This window comes from Mytilus edulis, chromosome 1 (genome assembly GCF_963676685.1).
Source record: "Mytilus edulis chromosome 1, xbMytEdul2.2, whole genome shotgun sequence".
Taxonomy (NCBI): Eukaryota; Metazoa; Mollusca; class Bivalvia; order Mytilida; family Mytilidae; genus Mytilus; species Mytilus edulis.
This window is the reverse complement of record NC_092344.1, coordinates 124,638,895-124,665,361: the sequence shown is the minus strand read 5'-3', so window position 1 is coordinate 124,665,361 and position 26,467 is coordinate 124,638,895. Positions and strand designations below refer to the sequence as shown.

Genomic DNA, 26,467 nt, shown 5'->3' with positions numbered 1-26,467 from the left:
AAATAATATTTGTTTCATAAGTACTTAATTACAATTCCCAAATGACAGCACTGCTATTTGTTAATTATGAGATTTCAGTTTGCCCAATAATTTGCGCAATATAACATTATAGTTTCTCTACCACAAATTATGACATGCTCAGCATTTGAATGGAAGTGACAATGCCCCTAAAGGCACGAATAATGTTATCTAAAACCAGAGTTTTTGACGGAAATGCATCAAACTTGAAAGTTGTATATTTGAACCAAACACACTGCCAAGTACAAAATGTATGCAGAGCATAAATATTTCAATTTGATATAATTTGACTTTTAAAAATAAATCAATTTTTATCTGATGATGTAAATTTTTTTTAATGGAAATTGGCCAAATATGGTAAATCACTGGAATGCAGTTATTAATTAGCTTTTGAACTTTTACTCCTTTAATCCCTTTGGTAGGCTAAAACAATAACAAGAATGATTTAATTTATGAAATCAGCTAATGCGCAATATCACCCGCCACATGGACACAAGGGACTGCACTGTACATATCATTTTATAATTTCATGGTGAAATTTTGAAACTTACAAACATTTTCTAACCATCAGAGAAATTCCTTCCAACTATTGAGTGATTTTATACTGAGTTACTTCCCTTACCCCTTGTCTTAATTGTATTTTCTAAAGCAACACACCAAAGTTTTGTATATATTTGTAGATCTCACCATGTTATTCAGAAGTATCATATTACAAGGAAGACAATGGTTTCTGTTGACAGACAGTCCGAGGAGGTACAGACACAGGAAATATGTTAGTCAGCTGTTTCAAAATCTACAGAAAATTCCACCACAAGATTCACAGTTACACTGCAAAAGTCATAAGGTAATAGGTCTTGTTGTATAATTGCACTTAAGTGTTGATTGTAAGTTTAAAGAAACCCTCCATCTGTCTAAAGATAAGTGGGATATGCCCTACCCCCATCCCAACCCCCAATAAAGAAACACAACAAAAAAACAAATTTGCCAGTGGTTGTTGTTTGCTTACATGTGTTACATGTACATAGATAAAGGAAGATGTGGTACATTTTGTATGAGTGTCAATGAGACAACCCTCCATCCAAGTCACAATTTATTAAAGTAACCACATAGGTCAAGGTACGGCCTTCAATACAGAGTCTATAGATATAGGAAGATGTGGTGTGAGTGCCAATGAGACAACTCTCCATCCAAATAACAATTTAAAAATTAAACCATTATAGGTTAAAGTACGGCCTTCAACACGGAGCCTTGGCTCACACCGAACAACAAGCTATAAAGGGCCCCAAAATTACTAGTGTAAAACCATTCAAACGGGAAAACCAACGGTCTAATCTATATAAACAAAACGAGAAACGAGAAACACGTATATATTACATAAACAAACGACAACTACTGTACATCAGATTCCTGACTTAGGACAGGTGCAAATATTTGCAGCGGGATTAAACGTTTTAATGGGCCCAAACCTTCTCCCTTTTTCTGAAACAATAGCATAACATCACAACATATAAAAACATACGATAAAATATCAATTAGCAGACTTAACTCAATCAAAAAACGTATGATTACACAAAGAACGAATAAATTTGATCTGCGATATCTGAATACAAATGCACAGTTAATTAAATATTAGAGACAAACAGTCATGACCAAAAGGCTATCAAACAAATTCAAACACACTGAGAAATATTTAACCAATCAATGTTCACTTTAGAAAAAAACCGTTTTTTTATAATCATGAAGTTTATACAAATGTTGTAAGAATAAGTGAAAAATTGAAGATATTACAAATAATCAAAGCTGGTATACAGCCAAGATCCATATAATTAAAAATGACAAAAAGCATTATAAACAGTATCAACAGGTCGAATTAACAAGAAAATACGATTTGAGAGTACTCGCAGTTACTGACAGCTAGTTAAAAGCCAAAACCAATTAATAGTAAAAAATCATGCATCAGAGACTAAAATCGACTAAAACACATCACAGGGATTTAGTATTTTAACGTCATTAATAGTCAAAGAAGACATGACTTGTGCAATGCCAAAAATAAATGTATCGACAGGTAGTAGTGTAGTGAAGAGCGACTTCTATAGAAATAAAAGTTAACGTGGCTGTGTCCCCTATACATCTCGCCTCAAAAGATAATGAAATTTAGTTATGTTTTAATTTGCTAATGACAAAATCAATATTAGTGCCAATGTGAACTATATTCAGAGATCTAATTACAATATTGGTACGATAACCCTTACTTATAAGTTTGTTTAAAGGTTCGATGAGTTTACAAGGATCACATAGTGATTTCCTCGCTTTAAGTACAATATTACCATAAAATTTAGGATGAGAAATACCATTTTTAATAAGCTTTCTACAGGTATAGCCAAATTTACTAATCAAATCTTTGTATCTATGAAAGAATTTAGTAAAAGTTTTAAGTAATTTATGGTATCGAAATCCCTGACACAACAATTTACCAGTGATGCATTGATTACGTTCGTTAAAATCTATGACATCAGAACACACACGGGCAAACCGAACGAGTTGCGATATATAAACACCGTATGATGGAGCCAAAGGCACATCGCCGTCTAAAAAAGGAAAATTAACAATAGGAAATGAAAAATCGTCTCTTTTGTCGTAAATTTTAGTGTGAAGTTTCCCGTTTGAAATTGAAATGTCTAAATCTAGAAAAGGACAACTGCTGCAGTTTATGTTAGATTTAGTTAAAGTAAGTTCGTTTGGGTAAATTTCTGAAGTATATTTAGAGAACTCTGGATTATTCAACGAAAAAATATCATCCAGATAACGGTAGGTATTTTTGAATGTATCAACCAAATGTAACAATGATGGGTCTTTACTGAGTTTGGTCATAAACTGAGATTTATAGCAATATAGAAATAAATCTGCTATTAAAGGGGCACAGTTGGTGCCCATAGGAATACCTACTACCTGACGATACACTTTATCGCCGAAACGTACATAAATGTTATCAAGCAGAAAGTTTAAAGCTTCAATCATATCCTCACATTTCCAGTAAGTGTATCTAGCATACTTTCCTTTTTCGTTACAGAAAAAGGCCTTAAACGAGTTACAGCAAATAAAGTTACAATGAGATTTTTCGAAAGACCATTTTATCAAATACAAAAACTTTTTCTTTATAAGATTGTGTGGAAGTGTAGTGTACAGAGTAGAAAAATCATAACTGTCAACAGAATTGTAAGGACCATTGAAAGCATGTATTTTATCTAAAACCTCTAAAGAATTTTTTACACTCCAAAAATAATTAATACCATTATTTTCATAAGCTTTATTACAAAAGTTAATAACCAGTTCTTTGATAGTAGTAAGGGAGGTGGTTAGAAGCACTGATAGATTAGTAGTAGAACACTTACTCGAAGCGGAGATGAAACGGAATTTAAATGGTTTTTTGTGTAATTTCGGTAACCAGTACATGGTAGGGACTTTCAAATGTTCGGAAGATGCTTTAAGCTGGGCAGTGGCAGTGGTATGCTTGTTAACGATTTGACTCTCTGTGGTGCGCACTGACCTGAATGTAGAGGAATTTATTATTTCGTTTTGAAGAACTTTCGTGTAGTATATGCGTCACACCACCACTACATTATTTGCTGCCTTGTCTGCCGGTACGAACACAAACCGCTCTGCGAGTACCTTGAGTTTGTTTTTTATTCTAGAAATGGGTATATCATGGTTCCTATTATTAATTTCAGAATTGTTTTCTAAATGAGATATTCGAATATCAACAGTATTCATAATTTTATTCAAATAACTGTCTAAAGATTTTTTATCGGATTTTTCACGTTTGCACCAATTTTTACAATAGGCAGACAGAGCGTCTTTAATGACCTGACGACACTGTTTCCAATCTATTGTAGATGGAGGACGGTATTTCGGTCCTTTCTTTAGAAAAGTTATGACTTCACGGTCATCGACTATGTTGAGGTCTCCTGTGATAACATGACCATAGGGAACATATTTAAAACTAGATGTTTCGCAATCTCAAGTGGAAGGAACATTATTTTCTATATTGACGTCTGTTGTAATTGACGTATAATTGAAAATCAAATTTCTGCTCGTTTTTTTATAAGAATACGAAATAATGGGTTGTTCTATATTATCAAAATATGGAGGTATTAAGCTATAGACAGAAGAGTCATTGAATATGCTAGACAAATTAATAAAATCAATACCTCTATTTATATATTTTAATTTGAGAAAATGTCGTTTACGATTTTCAGGTTTATCAATAATAGGAAAAAGCCTGTGATGACAAAAGGCTGTAATAATACGGGTGTATTCATAAAATGGGCTAAAAAAAGAAATTTTATCACACCCAAGAGAAATAGCATATAATTTACTTATAGGTATCTGACCCAGTTTGCATAATACTTGATGTCTGCCATTACTCTTTATTATAGATAACAGATGCTCATATTTGTTATTCTTTCATTTTTTGTACATAAATTAGGCAGTTAGTTTAATCGCTTGAAATGTTTAACATAGCCATTTAGGGGCCTTGTATAGCTGACTATGCTGTGTGAGCTGTGCTCATTGTTGAAGGCTGTATGGTGACCTATAGTTGTTCATTTCTGTGTCATTTTGGTCTCTTGTGGAGAGTTGTCTCATGGACAATCATTCCACATTTTCTTTTTTCTAGCCAGTCAGTCAATATTTATAAAGAGGCCTTTTTGCAGATAAAATTGCCTGATCCTTTTTTGCAGACTTATTAATTCTTATACCATTCCTGATGAAGTCTAATCAAGAAAAGTACTTTGGACACATGCAATTTATAAAGTTTTGTTTTCACTTAACTCAATTTTTGTTCTGTACTTTGCTCACTTTATGTTCTTTTCTTTACTCACTTTATGTTCTGTACTTAACTCAATTTGTGTTCTGTACTTTACTCAATTTATGTTCTGTACTTTTCTCACTTTGTGTTCTGTACTTTACTCACTTTATGTTCTGTACTTAACTCAATTTGTGTTCTGTACTTAACTCAATTTGTGTTCTGTACTTTACTCAATTTATGTTCTGTACTTTTCTCACTTTGTTTTCTGTACTTTACTCACTTTGTGTTCTGTACTTTACTCAATGTATGTTTAGTACCTCACTCACTATATGTTCTGTACTTTACTCAATGTATGTTCTGTACTTTACTCAATTGTACTTTACTCAATTTATGCTCTTTACTGAATGTATGTTTTGTACTTAACTCAATTTATGTTTTGTACTTTACTAAATTTATGTTTTATACTTTACTCAACTGTACTTTACTCAATTTATGTTCTGTACTTTACTCAGTTTATGTTCTGTACTTTACTCAGTTTATGTTCTGTACTTTACTCAACTGTACTTTACTCAATTTATGTTCTGTACTTTACTCACTGTATGTTTTGTACCACACTCAGTTTATGTTCTGTACTTTACTCAACTGTACTTTACTCAGTTTATGTTCTGTGCTTTACTCAACTGTACTTTACTCAGTTTATGTTCTGTACTTTACTCACTGTATGTTCTGTACTTTACTCACTGTATGTTCTGTACTTTACTCAACTGTACTTTACTCAGTTTATGTTCTGTACTTTACTCACTGTATGTTCTGTACTTTACTCAGTTTATGTTCTGTACTTTACTCACTGTATGTTCTGTACTTTACTCAACTGTACTTTACTCAGTTTATGTTCTGTACTTTACTCAATGTATGTTTTGTACCACACTCAGTTTATGTTCTGTACTTTACTCAACTGTACTTTACTCAGTTTATGTTCTGTGCTTTACTCAACTGTACTTTACTCAGTTTATGTTCTGTACTTTACTCAACTGTACTTTACTCACTGTATGTTCTGTACTTTACTCAACTGTATGTTCTGTACTTTGCTGGCTCAAAGAGTAAGAGTTGGAACTGATCCTTAGATGCTTTGAGGGTGTTTCAGAAATTCTTCAAGTCATGAATCTACAAGGAATATTTGCCACAACAATCTCTCAATCAATCTATTTATTTATTTAAGTTGATGATCTACAATGACATAATACAGAACTGTCATCCTGGAGGTTTCCATTTACTACCACTGGGTCAACGTGTCCTTGAGAAACTTATAAAGGTCATTGATGAAGAACTGGATACTATTGGTGCACAGAAGATTTGTATGCCGACACTTGCTTTAGCCAGCTTATGGAAGAAAACAGGTACAAAAAAATCACTTTGAACATTTTTAAAGTAGAGTTTATGTGGACAAAAACCAAACTGTTTTAGCTGACATGGCCTTAAGGGCTTTATGAGATGTTGCATCCCTCATCTTGTATTCTTTTGTTTTCTGGTAATTTATCAAAATTAAAAAAAAAAGAATTCCCAGATCCTGAAAGAATCAATCCCAAGCTTAAAAACACTGATCCCAGAGTCCCAATGAAGGTCTGACCCAGTTCCCCTCCCCAAAGCAAAGGCTCCTTGTTGAAGACTGTACTTTGACCTATCATGGTTAACTTTTACAAATTGTGACTTGGAAGCAGAGTTGTCTCATTGACATTCATACCACATCTTCTAATATCTATGAAGACAAAAAAAAAGTTGACACAATCATTCCTATGGTATCTAGTTTCAAAAATGTGTCAGGTGAACCAGCAAACAAACAAAAATTACCAACATGACCACAATGGCTAAAAATAGAACAAAGGCAGTAAAATGGTAGCATTGTCTTTTTCTTGTCAAATGATATTTATAAAGAAAATCTGAATATTTTAAGTTGATTTTTCATTTATCTTTTTTTCAGACAGATGGGATTCTGCAGGTGCTGAATTATTCAGATTAAAAGACCGACACAAACAAGATTACTGTTTAGGAGCGGTGAGTTCTTTTGTCATTCTTTTAACAGATTCGAGATTTATCATCATAATCTATTTAGGATGGGTGAGTTCTTTAGAACACAGTCCTTTAACAGATTCAAATTTGTTAAAGATATACCTGGACTTACGCAGAAGGTCACTAACAGGTCTTCAATGTAGTGAAAAATTCCCGCACCCAGAGGAGGGCTTCAGCTGGCCCCTAAACAAAAATGTGTACAAACATGTTTAATTGTACTACATTCTGTATATGCATGTCCCAAGTCAAGAGCCTGTTACACAGAGGTTGCCATTGTTTGCTGTCTGTCATGTCCCTAGTCAAGAGCCTATTACACAGAGGTTGTCATTGTTTGCTGTCTGTCATGTCCCAAGTCAAGAGCCTGTTACACAGAGGTTGCCATTGTTTGCTGTCTGTCATGTCCCAAGTCAAGAGCCTGTTACACAGAGGTTGCCATTGTTTGCTGTCTGTCATGTCCCAAGTCAAGAGCCTGTTACACAGAGGTTGCCATTGTTTGCTGTCTGTCATGTCCCAAGTCAAGAGCCTGTTACACAGAGGTTGCCATTGTTTGCTGTCTGTCATGTCCCAAGTCAAGAGCCTGTTACACAGAGGTTGCCATTGTTTGCTGTCTGTCATGTCCCAAGTCAAGAGCCTGTTACACAGAGGTTGCCATTGTTTGCTGTCTGTCATGTCCCAAGTCAAGAGCCTGTTACACAGAGGTTGCCATTGTTTGCTGTCTGTCATGTCCCAAGTCAAGAGCCTGTTACACAGAGGTTGCCATTGTTTGCTGTCTGTCATGTCCCAAGTCAAGAGCCTGTTACACAGAGGTTGCCATTGTTTGCTGTCTGTCATGTCCCAAGTCAAGAGCCTGTTACACAGAGGTTGCCATTGTTTGCTGTCTGTCATGTCCCAAGTCAAGAGCCTGTTACACAGGGGTTGCCATTGTTTGCTGTCTGTCATGTCCCAAGTCAAGAGCCTGTTACACAGAGGTTGCCATTGTTTGCTGTCTGTCATGTCCCAAGTCAAGAGCCTGTTACACAGAGGTTGCCATTGTTTGCTGTCTGTCATGTCCCAAGTCAAGAGCCTGTTACACAGAGGTTGCCATTGTTTGCTGTCTGTCATGTCCCAACTCAAGAGCCTGTCACACAGAGGTTGCCATTGTTTGCTGTCTGTCATGTCCCAACTCAAGAGCCTGTCACACAGAGGTTGCCATTGTTTGCTGTCTGTCATGTCCCAACTCAAGAGCCTGTCACACAGAGGTTGCCATTGTTTGCTGTCTGTCATGTCCCAAGTCAAGAGCCTGTTACACAGAGGTTGTCATTGTTTGCTGTCTGTCATGTCCCAAGTCAAGAGCCTGTTACACAGAGGTTGCCATTGTTTGCTTTCGTCATGTCCCTAGTCAAGAGCCTGTTACACAGAGGTTGCCATTGTTTGCTGTCTGTCATGTCCCAAGTGAAGAGCCTGTTACACAGAGGTTGCCATTGTTTGCTTTCTGTCATGTCCCAAGTCAAGAGCCTGTTACACAGAGGTTGCCATTGTTTGCTGTCTGTCATGTCCCAAGTCAAGAGCCTGTTACACAGAGGTTGCCATTGTTTGCTGTCTGTCATGTCCCAAGTCAAGAGCCTGTAACACAGGGGTTGCCATTGTTTGCTGTCTGTCATGTCCCAAGTCAAGAGCCTGTTACACAGAGGTTGCCATTGTTTGCTGTCTGTCATGTCCCAAGTCAAGAGCCTGTTACACAGGGGTTGCCATTGTTTGTTGTCTGTCATGTCCCAACTCAAGAGCCTGTCACACAGAGGTTGCCATTGTTTGCTGTCTGTCATGTCCCAACTCAAGAGCCTGTCACACAGAGGTTGCCATTGTTTGCTGTCTGTCATGTCCCAACTCAAGAGCCTGTCACACAGAGGTTGCCATTGTTTGCTGTCTGTCATGTCCCAAGTCAAGAGCCTGTTACACAGGGGTTGCCATTGTTTGCTGTCTGTCATGTCCCAAGTCAAGAGCCTGTTACACAGGGGTTGCCATTGTTTGCTGTCTGTCATATCCCAAGTCAAGAGCCTGTTACACAGATGTTGCCATTGTTTGCTGTCTGTCATGTCCCAAGTCAAGAGCCTGTTACACAGAGGTTGTCATTGTTTGCTGTCTGTCATGTCCCAAGTCAAGAGCCTGTTACACAGGGGTTGTCATTGTTTGCTGTCTGTCATGTCCCAAATCAAGAGCCTGTTACACAGAGGTTGCCATTGTTTGCTGTCTGTCATGTCCCAAGTCAAGAGCCTGTTACACAGAGGTTGCCATTGTTTGCTGTCTGTTATGTCCCAAGTCAAGAGCCTGTTACACAGGGGTTGCCATTGTTTGCTGTCTGTCATGTCCCAAGTCAAGAGCCTGTTACACAGAGGTTGTCATTGTTTGCTGTCTGTCATGTCCCAAGTCAAGAGCCTGTTACACAGAGGTTGTCATTGTTTGCTGTCTGTCATGTCCCAAGTCAAGAGCCTATTACACAGAGGTTGTCATTGTTTGCTGTCTGTCATGTCCCAAGTCAAGAGCCTGTTACACAGAGGTTGCCATTGTTTGCTTTCGTCATGTCCCTAGTCAAGAGCCTGTTACACAGAGGTTGCCATTGTTTGCTGTCTGTCATGTCCCAAGTGAAGAGCCTGTTACACAGAGGTTGCCATTGTTTGCTTTCTGTCATGTCCCAAGTCAAGAGCCTGTTACACAGAGGTTGCCATTGTTTGCTGTCTGTCATGTCCCTAGTCAAGAGCCTGTTACACAGAGGTTGCCATTGTTTGCTGTCTGTCATGTCCCAAGTGAAGAGCCTGTTACACAGAGGTTGCCATTGTTTGCTTTCTGTCATGTCCCAAGTCAAGAGCCTGTTACACAGAGGTTGCCATTGTTTGCTGTCTGTCATGTCCCACGTCAAGAGCCTGTTACACAGAGGTTGCCACTGTTTGCTGTCTGTCATGTCCCAAGTCAAGAGCCTGTAACACAGGGGTTGCCATTGTTTGCTGTCTGTCATGTCCCAAGTCAAGAGCCTGTTACACAGAGGTTGTCATTGTTTGCTGTCTGTCATGTCCCAAGTCAAGAGCCTGTTACACAGAGGTTGCCATTGTTTGCTGTCTGTCATGTCCCAAGTCAAGAGCCTGTTACACAGAGGTTGCCATTGTTTGCTGTCTGTTATGTCCCAAGTCAAGAGCCTGTTACACAGGGGTTGCCATTGTTTGCTGTCTGTCATGTCCCAAGTCAAGAGCCTGTTACACAGAGGTTACCATTGTTTGCTGTCTGTCATGTCCCAAGTCAAGAGCCTGTTACACAGAGGTTGTCATTGTTTGCTGTCTGTCATGTCCCAAGTCAAGAGCCTGTTACACAGAGGTTGCCATTGTTTGCTGTCTGTCATGTCCCAAGTCAAGAGCCTGTTACACAGAGGTTGTCATTGTTTGCTGTCTGTCATGTCCCAAGTCAAGAGCCTGTTACACAGAGGTTGCCATTGTTTGCTGTCTGTCATGTCCCAAGTCAAGAGCCTGTTACACAGAGGTTGTCATTGTTTGCTGCCTGTCATGTCCCAAGTCAAGAGCCTGTTACACAGGGGTTGCCATTGTTTGCTGTCTGTCATGTCCCAAGTCAAGAGCCTGTTACACAGAGGTTGTCATTGTTTGCTGTCTGTCATGTCCCAAGTCAAGAGCCTGTTACACAGAGATTGCCATTGTTTGCTGTCTGTCATGTCCCTAGTCAAGAGCCTGTTACACAGAGGTTGTCATTGTTTGCTGTCTGTCATGTCCCAAGTCAAGAGCCTGTTACACAGAGGTTGCCATTGTTTGCTGTCTGTCATGTCCCAAGTCAAGAGCCTGTTACACAGAGGTTGTCATTGTTTGCTGTCTGTCATGTCCCAAGTCAAGAGCCTGTTACACAGAGGTTGTCATTGTTTGCTGTCTGTCATGTCCCAAGTCAAGAGCCTGTTACACAGAGGTTGCCATTGTTTGCTTTCGTCATGTCCCTAGTCAAGAGCCTGTTACACAGAGGTTGCCATTGTTTGCTGTCTGTCATGTCCCAAGTGAAGAGCCTGTTACACAGAGGTTGCCATTGTTTGCTTTCTGTCATGTCCCAAGTCAAGAGCCTGTTACACAGAGGTTGCCATTGTTTGCTGTCTGTCATGTCCCAAGTCAAGAGCCTGTTACACAGAGGTTGCCATTGTTTGCTGTCTGTCATGTCCCAAGTCAAGAGCCTGTAACACAGGGGTTGCCATTGTTTGCTGTCTGTCATGTCCCAAGTCAAGAGCCTGTTACACAGAGGTTGTCATTGTTTGCTGTCTGTCATGTCCCAAGTCAAGAGCCTGTTACACAGGGGTTGCCATTGTTTGCTGTCTGTCATGTCCCAAGTCAAGAGCCTGTTACACAGAGGTTGTCATTGTTTGCTGTCTGTCATGTCCCAAGTCAAGAGCCTGTTACACAGAGGTTGCCATTGTTTGCTGTCTGTCATGTCCCAAGTCAAGAGCCTGTTACACAGAGGTTGTCATTGTTTGCTGTCTGTCATGTCCCAAGTCAAGAGCCTGTTACACAGACGTTGCCATTGTTTGCTGTCTGTCATGTCCCAAGTCAAGAGCCTGTTACACAGAGGTTGTCATTGTTTGCTGCCTGTCATGTCCCAAGTCAAGAGCCTGTTACACAGGGGTTGCCATTGTTTGCTGTCTGTCATGTCCCAAGTCAAGAGCCTGTTACACAGAGGTTGCCATTGTTTGCTGTCTGTCATGTGCAGGGATGGGGTCGATTACTTTGAAATGTAATCGATTACATTACAATTACTTTGCTTATTTTATGTAATCGATTACATTATGATTACACCCAATTTCAAATGTAATTGATTACATTAGATTACTTTTCTCCATTGTAATCATGATTACTTGTGATTACTTATGATTACATTGTATATTTTACTTAACATCAACAAACTAAATCTATAGAATTTTTTTAATATCATAAATATATACAAGTTAAGTAAAGTGATACTTGTACTGTTTGATAATGCAGCCATAAGTCCTTTATGCAATTGCAAATTTTTCATTGTATTTTATCATCATCAGCATTTGAAAGGTTGAATCACTAAGTCTGCATCTATCTGGCCTAAAGAATTTTCCAGCAACACTAAAAAGTCGTTCAACTGGAGCAGAAGTAGCAGGAATTGTGAGATAAGTCTTTGCAAGTTTTGTCAGTATTGGGTATATCTCAGTATGGTCATTCCAGTACTTTAATGGATCACATGCATCATCACATGGCTCAAGAAGGTATTGCGAAATTTCCATTTTAACAATATCACCTGAGATATGCTTTTTCCTCCCCTTTGTTGGTGTCATGAAACTGAACAATCCTGTGTCATCAGATTTGGACATCTTCCTTGGGGGAGAACTTTCATCACTGTAATTTTCACAATCAACTTTTTGCTTCCTTGCATATGTTAGAAGCTTCTCCTCCATTGCAACTGGATCTTTTGACCATCTTAGTTTGAACCTAGGATCCAATATTGCTGAAATCAGATATACATCTTCAGATTTAAAGCATGATAGTCGTTTTGTCATTGAGGACATCAGTGTTAAAACCATTTTGTTGTTGTATGTGGTAGACAGTTCTGCAAGTTTGTGTTCAAGTCCTAGTGTAACTGGAACAGCTAAACTTCCTGACACATTAATTTCCTTTTGTACCATTATTGTGGCATCCTCAAAAGGCTTAAGCACTAAGCATAGTTCTTGTAATAGTTTACGCTCATATTTGGTCATGTTTGAAGCATTGTCAGTTATAATGTTTGTAATTTTGTCTGCAATATTGTAACAAGCAACTGCCTCTTCATATTCCTGGCGTATATTCTCAGCACAGTGTTTCCCCTTAAAACGTTTACAAGATACCATGATAGACTTCATGCACCAATCAAGTATGAAATGACCTGTGATTCCTAAGAATCCCTTCATCTGACGATTAGACCATAAATCGATAGTCAGACACACACTTTCTGCTGATAGTAATTTTTCCTTTATATTTGATTGAATATTGCTTGCTTTCTGATGTAATAGTTTGGTAGAAAGATGTTTCCTGCTAGGAAGTTGATATTTTGGATTCAATGATTCGACAAAGGTCTTGAATTCAGGACTCTCTACAACTGAGAGTGGTGTTAAATTTCCAGCTACAAATGAAACCAAAGCATCTGTAATCTGCATTTGAGAAGCATCATTGGCAGAGTATTTTGAAACTGATGTAGATTTTGTAAAGTTGCTTATATTTGTTTGCGATATTTGTGTACCATCCTCAGATTTACTTTGAATGAAAATGTCTCTGTGCTTTCTCTGTAAAAGAAAACAAAAACATGGTTATTTATTTATTATTTATAAAAAGAATTAAACAGACAGTGACTAATTAATGATCAAGTACATTGTAGTCTTATTGTGTTTGACCTGAGGACATAATTGACATGTATACATGTTTTTACAGGTGTTAATCCCCATTTAAAATTTTATGACAATCAATAGGTGTAAGAAAAATGTGTTGTGTTAATTGCATTATTAAATAATGTTATGAATTGCTAATATTAATTGCATGCACAATTATATAACATATTTTAATATTGAACATTTAAAAAAAACATTTTGTGTAAACTAAAAATTGGAAGTATTTTCAAAGTTTATATAGATGTTTAAAGCAATGAAAACATAAAATATTGTAATATTTATAAAGTACAAATTGTAGACCTGATACCCTTGCTCTAAATTTTGGTCTCTCAAGAAATGATAATAATCATGATAATATTTCAACATTTCAATAATTATTTAAACTAACTTACCTTTAAATGTGTCACAAAGTTTGATGTTGTTTTGGCATTGCCAGAGATGTATGTTGGACAATATTTGCACTTTGCCTTCACAGTCCCAGAATTTGGTGCATGATCGGGAAACACAAAGTGTTTCAAAGCAGACATTTTATATAAATTTCAACATAACATCCAATTCAAAAATTAAAGATAAAAGCTTAGTTATAGACTTATAATATAAATAAAATCTTTCAACAAAGAAAATTTAAATATCCAATAAAAAGAGTGAAAATAACTAGTGAGTAGATTTCAATGCAAGAGTTAATACTAAGAAAATTCTAGTTTAAACCAGTGTGATCACTGAAGTATAGAAAATAAACATGTTTCACTTTTTTCTAATTAAATAGTTTAAATCTTAAATCAATCTCAAATCTTAACCATAGTTATACAAAACTTTTTCAAACAGTAATAAAGATCAATGACAATTGGACAATGTAAAACATTGTAAACCTAAGTTTAATGTGCAAGCATGATTTATTTTAAAAATAAATTATGTCTCTAAAATTTGTAATCATCAAGTAATCATATAAATGTAATCTAAAAGTAATCTAAAAGTAATCATAATTACACCTGTTTTTTGCAATGTAATCGATTACATTCCGATTACTTGTAATCAGAAAATGAATGATTACTGATTACATGTGATTACATGACAAAATGTAATCGATTACATGACAAAATGTAATCGATTACAGCTGATTACGATTACTGATTACGATTACCCCATGTCTGGTCATGTGTCAAGTCAAGAGCCTGTTACACAGAGGTTGCCATTGTTTGCCGTCTGTCATGTCCCAAGTCAAGAGCCTGTTACACAGAGGTTGCCATTGTTTGCTGTCTGTCATGTCCCAAGTCAAGAGCCTGTTACACAGAGGTTGCCATTGTTTGCTGTCTGTCATGTCCCAAGTCAAGAGCCTGTTACACAGAGGTTGTCATTGTTTGCTGTCTGTCATGTCCCAAGTCAAGAACCTGTTACACAGAGGTTGTCATTGTTTGCTGTCTGTCATGTCCCAAGTCAAGAGCCTGTTACACAGAGGTTGCCATTGTTTGCTGTCTGTCATGTCCCAAGTCAAGAGCCTGTTACACAGAGGTTGTCATTGTTTGCTGTCTGTCATGTCCCAAGTCAAGAGCCTGTTACACAGAGGTTGCCATTGTTTGCTGTCTGTCATGTCCCAAGTCAAGAGCCTGTTACACAGAGGTTGCCATTGTTTGCTGTCTGTCATGTCCCAAGTCAAGAGCCTGTTACACAGAGGTTGCCATTGTTTGCTGTCTGTCATGTCCCAAGTCAAGAGCCTGTTACACAGAGGTTGCCATTGTTTGCTGTCTGTCATGTCCCAAGTCAAGAGCCTGTTACACAGAGGTTGTCATTGTTTGCTGTCTGTCATGTCCCAAGTCAAGAGCCTGTTACACAGAGGTTGCCATTGTTTGCTGTCTGTCATGTCCCAGGTCAAGAGCCTGTTACACAGAGGTTGTCATTGTTTGCTGTCTGTCATGTCCCAAGTCAAGAGCCTGTTACACAGAGGTTGCCATTGTTTGCTGTCTGTCATGTCCCAAGTCAAGAGCCTGTTACACAGAGGTTGCCATTGTTTGCTGTCTGTCATGTCCCTAGTCAAGAGCCTGTTACACAGAGGTTGTCATTGTTTGCTGTCTGTCATGTCCCAGATTAAGAGCCTGTTACACAGGGGCTGCCATTGTTTGCTCTCTGTCATGTCCCAAGTCAAGAGCCTGTTACACAGAGGTTGTCATTGTTTGCTGTCTGTCATGTCCCAAGTCAAGAGCCTGTTACACAGAGGTTGCCATTGTTTGCTGTCTGTCATGTCCCAAGTCAAGAGCCTGTTACACAGAGGTTGCCATTGTTTGCTGTCTGTCATGTCCCAAGTCAAGAGCCTGTTACACAGTGTTTGCCATTGTTTGCTGTCTGTCTGTCATATTTGTTTAATTGTTTTGAACAAAAGACATGCATTTGTTTTCTGATTTAAATTGTTTACAACTATCTTATTTCATTTCTGGTGGATGGTTGTCTTATTGACACTTATACCACATATTCTCATTTTTACATAAAGAGAAACTTTCCATGGCCAATACCATGTTGTGTTGCTGATGTTGACTTCATACACTTATTTCAATACTATGTCATTGAACTTATGGATTTGTTGTTCAGTGGTTGTCGTCTGTTGATGTTGTTCATAAGTGTTTTTGGTTTTTCGTCTTTTATATAGATTAGACTTGGTTTTCCCATTTGAATGGTTTTACATCTGTCATTTTGGGATCCTTTGCTGTTCGGTGTGAGCTAAGGCTACATGTAATGGCCGTACCTTGACCTATAATTGTTAACTTTTTACACATTGTGACTTGAATGGAGAGTTGTTTCATTGGCACCCTTACCACATTTCATGATGCTGCATGATTTTTTATGTGATAGTCAGTTAAAGAGCTCACCAAAGCTCATGTTTTCTCTGTTATTATGTATATATATGCCGACTCTAAATAAAATTTACTTACTTACTTACTTACTTACTTACTATCTTTTTATTTCTATTTGATAATCCCCTTGGTTTCTTCTCTCTCTCTTTTACATCTTTTGTTGCTATGTGTGTCATTAAGTTGACCCAAAGTCATATCCGTATTCTTCTAGATATCTTTTGTGGTTTATGTAATTTGGATTGCTGACAGTTTCCCCAAATTATCATTTTAGTATGCTTTAAAAGATGTCTTAATGTGTTTTATGTGTTGTTGATGTTGACCCCACAATTGTTTTAGTTCTGTCAAAGATGTTTTTTACTTTTGTTTTAATGTTTTTGTTGGTATTTTGATTTTGACACAATATATTTATGGTTTTATGTGTTGTTGGGGTCCCTATGTTTACCATTTTAATAAACTAACAAACTCAAGGAATGAAATAAAGCTATTTATTAATAATCATAAGAAACAAATGGATTTAATGTTAATACATAAGTTTTAAAAAGATATTGGGGACAAAAAATGTTTGAAAAATAAGCCTGAAATAATGAACTCCAAAATGAAAGGGGAAATAACTGTTGTGATTTGTACTTTAGACTGAAATTAGTATACTGTATATATTTAAATCTAGAAATAGGAATTATATGAATAACAAATTCTTTGTAATGAATTATTCTGTAAAAAAAAAATGTGAAAACAAATTCAAATTATTTGGATAAGTTATCAAAACTGTACTTCAGAAAACAAGAAAATTGGAAAGTAAAAACCATTTTAAAATAATTTAAGGGTAGAACATATACAAAGTGTATTTAGGACTGTTAGGAATTATCGAATACTGAGATGTTGACAATTTAATTTTTTTGGAATGAGGTTAAGTTGTGAAAATAGTAATATATACATACATCATCTTAAAACTGCAGTTAACCAGAAATAGATACATGTATTATATTATATATGAATGACAAAAAATGCATCAACACTCTTTCATACAAAGGTACCAGATTGTCACTTAATAAAGATTACAGTGCAAAATATACATATTATATATATTTAAAAAGTACTGTAAATTCATAAATTATTGCGAGGTTTTTATTATTGCAAAAAATGCGACAGATTGTAAACGCAATAATTTAAACTCGCATTTTGAAACATTTGATATGAATTAAACAGGATTTTTCTCAAAATCGTAAAAAATAAAATCGCATTTTAGTCTCAAATGACAAAATTGCAATAATAAATGTATGCAATAATTTCTGAATTTACAGTAAGTAAGTAGGTAAATTATTTATTATAGTGACAGGTGTAAATATGTACAGATTATAAACATATAATATATGATTAAGAAATAATTCATGAAAGCCATAGATTTGTTGGAAATTTACACATGGCCTTGGCCTTGATATTCGAATTTTATCCTGAGCGTTAGCCATGTGTAAATTTATAACAAATCTATGGCTTCCATGAATTATTTTAAATCTAATAGAACAAAGACGGTCAATAAAAAAAATGAGGCGAGGGTAGGTATGCCGAAAGTGTGGCTATTCTTTTTTGGGGAAAGACGGCTTCAAGCCGTCAATCCCCTATGGGGTTGACCAGAGTGACACTCCCTCACATCATTCATTTTGTTTTTATACATGTTACAGTGTGGAAAACCCACAGGTGCTTGAGGACAGGATCCTGTATGAGCCCCAAATAGTCCCTCCCCCTTTTTTTTTATATTTTTTTTTAATCATAAATCTCAGATTTTTCTATATATATCCCTTATTTGTACTTATTTGTACCATATATATACTAATATACCATATTTATACTCTAAATATGCATGTTTACTATCAACGTGAATCTCGACTATAGAGCGCTCTATAGTCGAGATTCACGTTGATAGTAAACATGCATATTAAGAGTATAAATATGGTATATTAGTATATATGGTACAAATAAGTACAAATAAGTGATATAGATAGAAAAATCTGAGATTTATGATTAAAAAAAAAAGGGGGGGGGAGGGACTATATGGGGCTCATACAGGATCCTGTCCTCAAGCACCTGTGGGAAAACCCCCCAACAAATCTTACTTAGATTGAAGAGAAGGAGACCCAGAAATGTATAGTTTGACTTTAAACACTTTTTTACACATTTCCCTTCTGTTTCTCACGAAATTATCGTATCTTGAACTCTCCTTTACACTATTTACGTTTATTTTACAATCCGGAAAAATTAGTATGACGAGATATTCTAAATATATCCAACCTACATTGTATTTCATAGTGACGTCATTCTTGGAAGAAGCAGGGATATCCTTCACCAGTTCACTGGTTATTTAAATCATTCTTAGAGATCGTGCACTAATTACAAATTTGTATTTGTTAAATCTAAACATAATATTATTTACTGTAGATGATTTAAACATCAACATGGAATACTTTAATTTGTAGATCAACGACTTTCAAAATAAACAAAGATCGTGGGGTTACATGAGGGGGGATAGGACCTTTATCGGGACTCCGGGATCGGGTGTTTTTAAGCTCGGGATTTCGGGATTGACCCTTTCGGGATCCGGGAAACTTTTTTTTCTGATTTCGGGACGTCGGGATTCACTTTATTTAAATTCGGGACCTCGGGATTTCGTTTTTTTAAGTCCGGGATTTCGGGATCAGGACCCCTCCTATCCCCCCTCTTACATGAGACAGGGGAAAGAAACGATTTTATGACTTTTTTCGGGTCTCACTTATTAGAGACAAAAGCGTCAAGAAGTGACAAAAAGCGTCAAGAAGACTATTTAGTGACAAGAAAACATTATTCTTCTTGTCGCTTCTTGTCGCTAAATTTCTTCTTGTCGCTAATTAGTGAGACCACTTTTTTCTGTAAAAATTCTGAGAATCTTCCTCCAATTCAGGAGCACCTCAATTGATGAGTAAATATCCACTAAAATAAAAGTTAATGTAAATGTGACATTTCATTGGATTAGTAGTCTTCTATTTAAACTAAAGTTTTGTGTACCTACATAATCATTGTATTAATGGTAAAAAAAAAATAATGAAAATTTGCATTTTGTAGTTTAAACATATTTATTATATACAAATATTTCAAAATTAAGATTTGGAAACTAACTTCACACAGTTTACATCACTCATATGTTGTTTTTTTTTTTATTAGTACCTGTTTCCCTGTGATGAGAGTTGTAACTTGGAACTTTAACAATGGAAATTTATAACCGAATAGATTTTTCAGTCCACATTTTCTAAAGAAAAAACTTAAAAATCCAAGAGTACTGTCACAAAAGATAGAAAATGGCCCTAGCCTGCAGTTCAGTGGTACACAATCAAGATTTCAAAAAATATTGTAGTTGTTGTGAAATGACAGAATTCAGTTGAGTTTTAGATAATTAGCTATCAACTTAATCAAATGTTTAGATTTAGAAGATGCAGATCTCTTCCATTGGTCCAAATTGAATCCTAAACTAAGGAAATGAAATTACATAAACAACAATTGATTTCAATATTGTGAACCTTTCTACATGTTCTAGCTGTTCTCTTTTTCATTCTTCATATGAAAACTATCAAAAGATACCCCCCCTTTCCAAAAACATAATGAAATAGAAACAAGGGCCGTCTTTCCCCTCAGAGCTATTCAGCTCTTTGATTACTCCCTGTTAAGTAAAGCCGTCAAACATTCTAATAAATATGTAGCTTGCATCAAATATTTCAGAAATTACCGCTAGAAAAATTGTGTTTAATTCTTTTAACCTTCAAACCCAACATTTGCCATTTGTGATTTACATGTTTTTCTGGTAAGCTTAACCAACAAACCCAACATTTGCCATTTGTGATTTACATGTTTTTCTCGTAAGCTACCATCAAACCCAACATTTGCCATTTGCGATTTACATGTTTTTCTGGTAAGCTACCATCAAACCCAACATTTGCCATATGTGATTTACATGTTTTTTCTGGTAAGCTACCAACAAGCCCAACATTTGCCATTTGTGATTTACATGTTTTTCTGGTAAGCTACCATCAAACCCAACATTTGCCATTTGTGATTTACATGTTTTTCTCGTAAGCTACCAACAAACCCAACATTTGCCATTTGTGATTTACATGTTTTTCTGGTAAGCTACCATCAAACCCAACATTTACCATTTGTTATTTACATGTTTTTCTGGTAAGCTACCATCAAACCCAACATTTGCCATTTGTGATTTACATGTTTTTCTGGTAAGCTACCAACAAACCCAACATTTGCCATTTGTGATTTACATGTTTTTCTCGTAAGCTACCAACAAACCCAACATTTGCCATTTGTGATTTACATGTTTTTATGTAAGCTACCATCAAATCCAAAGTTGACATTTCGTAACTTAGGAGCTGCCATGCATGTTGTCTTGCTCAAATCAGTAAATATGAGAATAATGGAATAGAATAGAAAATAAAACAAACCCTACCTAAAAAATCCATTTTAATGCAATGTTAAATAAACTTTGATGGTTCAGTACGTAACAAAAATCCTTCAGCCTTAGCGTTTTTATTTTTATGACGTCATGTTTTGAATGACTTAAATGCGCAAAAAGCCTGATTAATGGACTTTTCTTGGAATTTTAATTTGTTTTGATTTTGTTGATTTCTCTGAGGTCTTGTGCAGTTAATCTTTTTGCTATGCCTCAGATTAAGAGTAGAAGTTATGTAGTCTTTTTCAAATTGCAATATTTAAAACAATATAATTGACATAACATTTGCAAATAGGTTCCGATACATGTGGATTACACTGGATTTATGTAGGAGGTATTTTGTAATATGCATTATTATGTATATATCTGAATCTGCGCTAAGTATAGATATATCCAGTATTTAATCATGGTGTTGTTTATAAAGCGTTAGAAGCATGTCATAACAGTCATATTAGAATAAATATTAATGCACCCACCCCAGTAGATCTACATGTATAAGTCACCTCAAATGAAATTAAATTGTAATAAAACAATTATATCGTGTTCTTAGTATTAACAAATTGTTCATGAAGTTATCCTTTTGTTGGACAAAAAGTTAAATTAAAAAATACATACATTGTAAACATTAAACTATTTGTAATCAGAATTTAAGCTTTAAATATGCAAATAATTTAAATGTTATACATCAACTGATGTCTTATATGAATTGCATGAACTATATATTTTCTATCGTATGTGGAAAGTCATTCAAAAGTTCAATTTTTCAGCATGACTGAAATCTGTGAAATTTTCCTAAATCACTTCTTGTAAGAAAATCACTGTAGGAACAGAAATTAGAAGTTCCCGTTTTCTCAATGGTAGAATTTAATTATCCATACAAATATATATTTAATTAATTTTTCTGGACATTTTAAAAAGTTATATCCAAATATTGTGCTTTTTCAAGGCTCGGGTAATCTACAAAAGCAGAACATTTGGTTCTGCAATGAAAACCGTGAGAGGATTTTCGGGTTGTGCTTGAGTGGAGCAATTGTCACCGCTTCGAAAGGTATTTACATTTCTAAATCGCAATTTTCTTATTCGACTGATCAAAATATAGAAAATCAGAGAATGCTATGCTGTGGTGAATACTTGAACGAAAAGATACATGTATCATTTACTGTTGTACTTGGAGTTGAACTCCTACAAAATCAGTTGCCGCACAACAATTTGCCTAAACAATTTACAATTAAATTTTAAAATGGTTCTAATTACACACCCTCAAGTTCAAATTTACTTTTTGGGCAGTGTGTACGCTGTCCAGTGTTGATCGGGCAGTGTGTACGCTGTCCAGTGTTGATCGACATCTTAATAAATCTAAAAACCTCATATTTTCATTCTGACATGCTTGAGGGGATCTGTTCTGATTGAGGACATCGTGAATGCGTGAGGGGACGTGAAATCATAATATAATATCCAAACTATGAGTCTTTGAAAGTTGCCTAAATGTGGTCAGATTGTTCATGAGAAAACACATTTGTGTGCAGGAACAAAATAAATGAGATAGAATTTTGAAATAAATTGTGGGAAGATAGGTTTTACGAACAGTGAAAGGAAAACAATTGTCAACAATTTGTTTCTAGCTACAAATAAAAGTTGAAAATTTTTATATCAGCCCGGTATATATAATTTTCAAAAAGAGTTAACTCCCCTTTTATTGCGTAAGTTTAAAAAAAAATGGATCGCAAAAACACAAGTTTTGATATTTGTTGGAATATTTTGACTTATACAATACATCACAAAGTTTTCAGTATATGAATAAACAGTCTAACCAATAAATTGCAAAAATGTCTCCAATAAAGGCAACAGTAGTATAAAACTGTTGTCGAAATTCATAAATTGATTGAGAAAAAACAAATTCAGACTACAAACTAAAACTGAGGGAAACACAACAAATAAAAGAGGAAAACTACGACACAACAGCAACACAAATTAAACTTTAACACACACAAAAACGAATTACAATTTAACAATGGCCATTTTTCTGACTTGGCACAGGACTTTTTTAGAAAAAATGGTGATATGAACCCAGTTTTGTGGCATGCCATACCTCCCACGTCTACGGCAATGGTAAATATAGCATTTAAAGACAACATAACATGACAGGACTACAATACAAATAATTATAGAACATATAGGACAGAGAAACAATCCAATTATAGCTAACAAAAGGTACCAGGTTTAAAAAACACTTGTACGTCAGATGCGTCTTTCGTCCACACAAGGCTTACCAGTGACGCTCAGATGAAAACAAGTTCGAAAGCCAAGACCAGTACATTGTTTTTTTTGGAACCAAAAGTTCCAAAAGATGTGCCTAATAAGGCTAGGGTTTCTGCCTGGAATAAGAACATCCTGGTTATTTAGAATAATTCATAATTTTGCAACCAGTGATGTTTTATAAAATGACTATATAATAGATATACATAATAAAATCGAAGTGGTGACTAACTACACAATAAAAATGGATACATAAAACTACCTAAACCAGCACATAAAAATTCACAGCCGAGTCAGCCAAAACCATAAACACACAAAGTGACGTAATATATGAATTTCTTAAACAATATCCCAAAAATAGGATAGACAGAATTCAGCATAAGATTTGCAATACTGATATAACATTTATCAATAACAATGAAAATTACAATATTAATTAATATCACATTGTGGACTGGTAGTAAACTATACCGATTATTTGCCCAAATCCACGAATTTGAACACATATTTGAAATTTATTGGGTAGAGTTTTATTCATAAAAAGAAACATGGTCATTTATTGTTATTTCAAAATTCTATCTCATAATTTTTATGTATGCACACATATGTTTATTTCATAAACAATCTAACCATATTAAGGCAACTTTCAACGACTGATAGCTTGTATATAAAGATATGATTTCAAGTCCCCTCACACATTCACGATGTCCTCAATCAGAACCAATCCCCTCAGGCATGACAAATTGAAAATATGAGGTTTTTAGATTTATTAAGATATCTATCAACACTGGACAGCGTCCATGAGGCCCAAAACGACATTCATACCCATTGACCAAAAAAAAAAGTAAATTTGAACCTGTAAGTCTGTTAATAGTATAAAAAAGAAGATGTGGTATGATTGCCAATGAGACAACTATCCACAAAAGACCAAAATGACACAAAGGTTAACAATTATAGGTCACTGTAAGGCCTTCAACAATAAGCAAAGCCCATACCGCATATAGTCAGCTATAAAAGGCCCCAATAAGACTATGTAAAACAATTTAAGCAAGAAAACTAACGGCCTTATTTATGTAAAAAAATAAATAAAAAACAAATATGTAACACATAAACAAACGACAACCACTGAATTACAGGCTCCTGACTTGGGACAGGCACATACATTAATAATGTGGCGGGGTTAAACATGTGAGCGGGATCCCAACCCTACCCCTAACCTGGGACAGTGGTATAACAGTACAACATAAGAACGAACTATAAAAATCAGTTGAAAAAGGCTTAACTCATCAGATAGACAAAAAATAAAAGTGGACGTGGCTGGGTACTTATACATCCCAACACAAAAAGACACAATGAACAGATCTGAGAGTACTCGCAGTTATCTGACAGCTAGTTCAAAGCCATTAACAACTAATAAAAAAATCATGCCTCTAAGACTAAGCAATCAATCCGTACACATCCAACATACAATGGATTTAGTGTAAAGACATCATAAACAGCCAGAGAAAAACATGACCTTGTGCAATGCCAAATTACAGGTATTGACAGATTGCAGATCCATGAAAATGTATATGTATATAACATGCTAGTAATATTTAGTTAGCTTTTAATCTACTTATAACAAAATTAATATTTATACCAATAAAAACAATATACAATGATCTTATCACAGTGTTGAATAGGTAACCTTTAAGAATAAGTTTATTTAGAGGAGCAACAAGTTAACATGGATCATTTCTAAATTTCCGGGCACGGTTCACAACATTTCCGTAAAAATGAGGATCTGCTATCCCATTTGAAATAAGTTTTCTACAGGTACAAACAAGCTTCAAAACCAAATCTTTATATCTATGGAAAAATTTAGTAAAGGTTTTAAGTAATATATGGTAACGATATCCCTGGTTTAATAATTTACCAGTAATACATAGGTTGCGTTCGTTAAAATAAAAAATGTCACAACAGACACGGGCATAGCAAACAAGTTGTGAAATACAAACACCGTAAGATGGTGCCAAAGGAACATCACCATCTAAAAATGGAAAATTAACAATAGGGAACAAAAAATCGTCTCTTTTGTCGTAAATTTTAGTGTGTAGTTTTCCGTTTAAAACCGAAATATCTAAATCCAGGAAAGGGCAGTTATTACCGAATACATTTGATTTATTTAAAGTAAGTTCCTTGGGGTAAATTTCAGCAGTATATTGAGAAAATTCTTGATTATTTAACGAAAAAATATCATCAAGATAACGGTAAGTGTTGTTGAATTTATCAATTAAATGCAATTTCGACGGGTCTTTACTGAGTTTAGTCATAAACTGTGATTCGTAACAGTACAAAAACAAGTCTGCTATTAAAGGGGCACAATTAGTGCCTATGGGGATACCTACAACCTGTCAATAAACTTTGTTGCCGAAACGTACGTAAATATTATCCAGGAGAAAACTAACAGCCTCAATCATCTCATCACACCTCCAGTAAGTATATCTATCATATTTACCTTTCTCATTAGAGAAGAAGGCTTTAAATGAGTTGCAAAAAAATATGTCTACATTCAGCTTTACCAAACGACCATTTAATTAAATAGAAAAACTTTTGTTTAATAAGATAGTGTGGAAGTGTAGTGTAAAGAGTAGAAAAATCAAATCTATTAACAGAATCAAAAGGACCATCAAAAGCCCGCAATTTATCTAAAACATCCAAAGAATTTTTTACACTCCAAAAATGGTTTATACCACTATGTTCATATATTTTATTACAATAATTTATGATCAACTCTTTGATAGTAGTTAATGAACTAGTTAAGAGCACTGACAGATTAGTTGTAGAACACTTACTAGAGGCCGGGATGAAACGATATTTAAATGTTTTTTGTGTAGTTTAGGTACCATTTCAAAATCAAAATGTCACTTTTTTAGGCAAATTATCGTGGGACAACTGATTTTGTAGGAGTTCAACTCCAAATACAACAGTAAATGATACATGTATCTCTTTGTTCAAGTATTCACCACAGCATAGCATTCTCTGATTTTCAATATTTTGATCAAACGAATAAAAAAATTGCGATTTAGAAATTTATATACCTTTCTAAGCGGTGACAATTGCTCCACTCAAGCACAACCGGAAAATCCTCTCACGGTTTTCATTGCAGAACCAAATGTTCTGCATGTGTTGATTACCAGCCGTGTTTTAAAAAAAAATATATCCCAATTTTCATTTTAATTTTCAAAATCAGACTAAGTTCTTACTTTATATTCATTGTACACAGGACATTATGCGTAAAACAAATACACTTAGCCTCCACCAGTCCATCATCTTCACCAATCAGTACTTTACTCTCCTTTCCATCTTTTGATATTACTATTATTCTGTTAGATTCATAGTCTACTACAATATTGTTACCATAAGTATCTATACAAAGTCCTCTTGGTCCTTTTAAATCCTGTGTATATCGCCAGATCTGTTTACCTGATTCATCCACACAGTTTACTGCATTACCATGATAGTCACTATAGATTACTCTGTCATTACAGTAAACAAGGTTCTCCAGGTCTGATTTACTCTCAACTGGTATTGACTTCCGTGTATTTCCTTCC

The 26,467-nt window shown here is 35.4% G+C and overlaps 2 protein-coding genes across 4 annotated transcripts in view; one reads left to right on the top strand and one right to left on the bottom strand.

Annotated features, from left to right (window-relative positions):
* Positions 1 to 26,467, top strand: part of LOC139518866 (probable proline--tRNA ligase, mitochondrial) — a 126,295-nt gene that overhangs the window by 28,155 nt on the left and 71,673 nt on the right. For all 3 annotated transcript variants that reach the window (XM_071310517.1, XM_071310523.1, XM_071310532.1), the window contains exons 2-4: positions 699 to 862; positions 6,045 to 6,222; positions 6,804 to 6,877. In XM_071310517.1, coding sequence (XP_071166618.1) covers positions 707 to 862; positions 6,045 to 6,222; positions 6,804 to 6,877 — 408 coding nt within the window. In that variant the 5' untranslated portion in view covers positions 699 to 706. The remainder of the gene's footprint in view (positions 1 to 698; positions 863 to 6,044; positions 6,223 to 6,803; positions 6,878 to 26,467) is intronic.
* LOC139518832 (zinc finger BED domain-containing protein 4-like) lies at positions 11,882 to 14,030 on the bottom strand. The gene is made up of 2 exons (XM_071310448.1): positions 13,685 to 14,030; positions 11,882 to 13,190 (listed from the first exon to the last, which is right to left on the bottom strand). The coding sequence occupies exons 1-2, from the start codon at positions 13,817 to 13,819 to the stop codon at positions 11,898 to 11,900; spliced, it is 1,428 nt and encodes a 475-aa protein (XP_071166549.1). The 5' UTR covers positions 13,820 to 14,030; the 3' UTR covers positions 11,882 to 11,897.

Bases quoted from the DNA above. Each gene is read 5' to 3' on its own strand.
- LOC139518832 (XM_071310448.1), bottom strand. From the start codon at position 13,819: ATGTCTGCTTTGAAACACTTTGTGTTTCCCGATCATGCACCAAATTCT. The intron at 13,191-13,684 runs GTAAGTTAGTTT...TTTCTTTTACAG, and splicing joins ACTTTGTGACACATTTAAAG to AGAAAGCACAGAGACATTTT.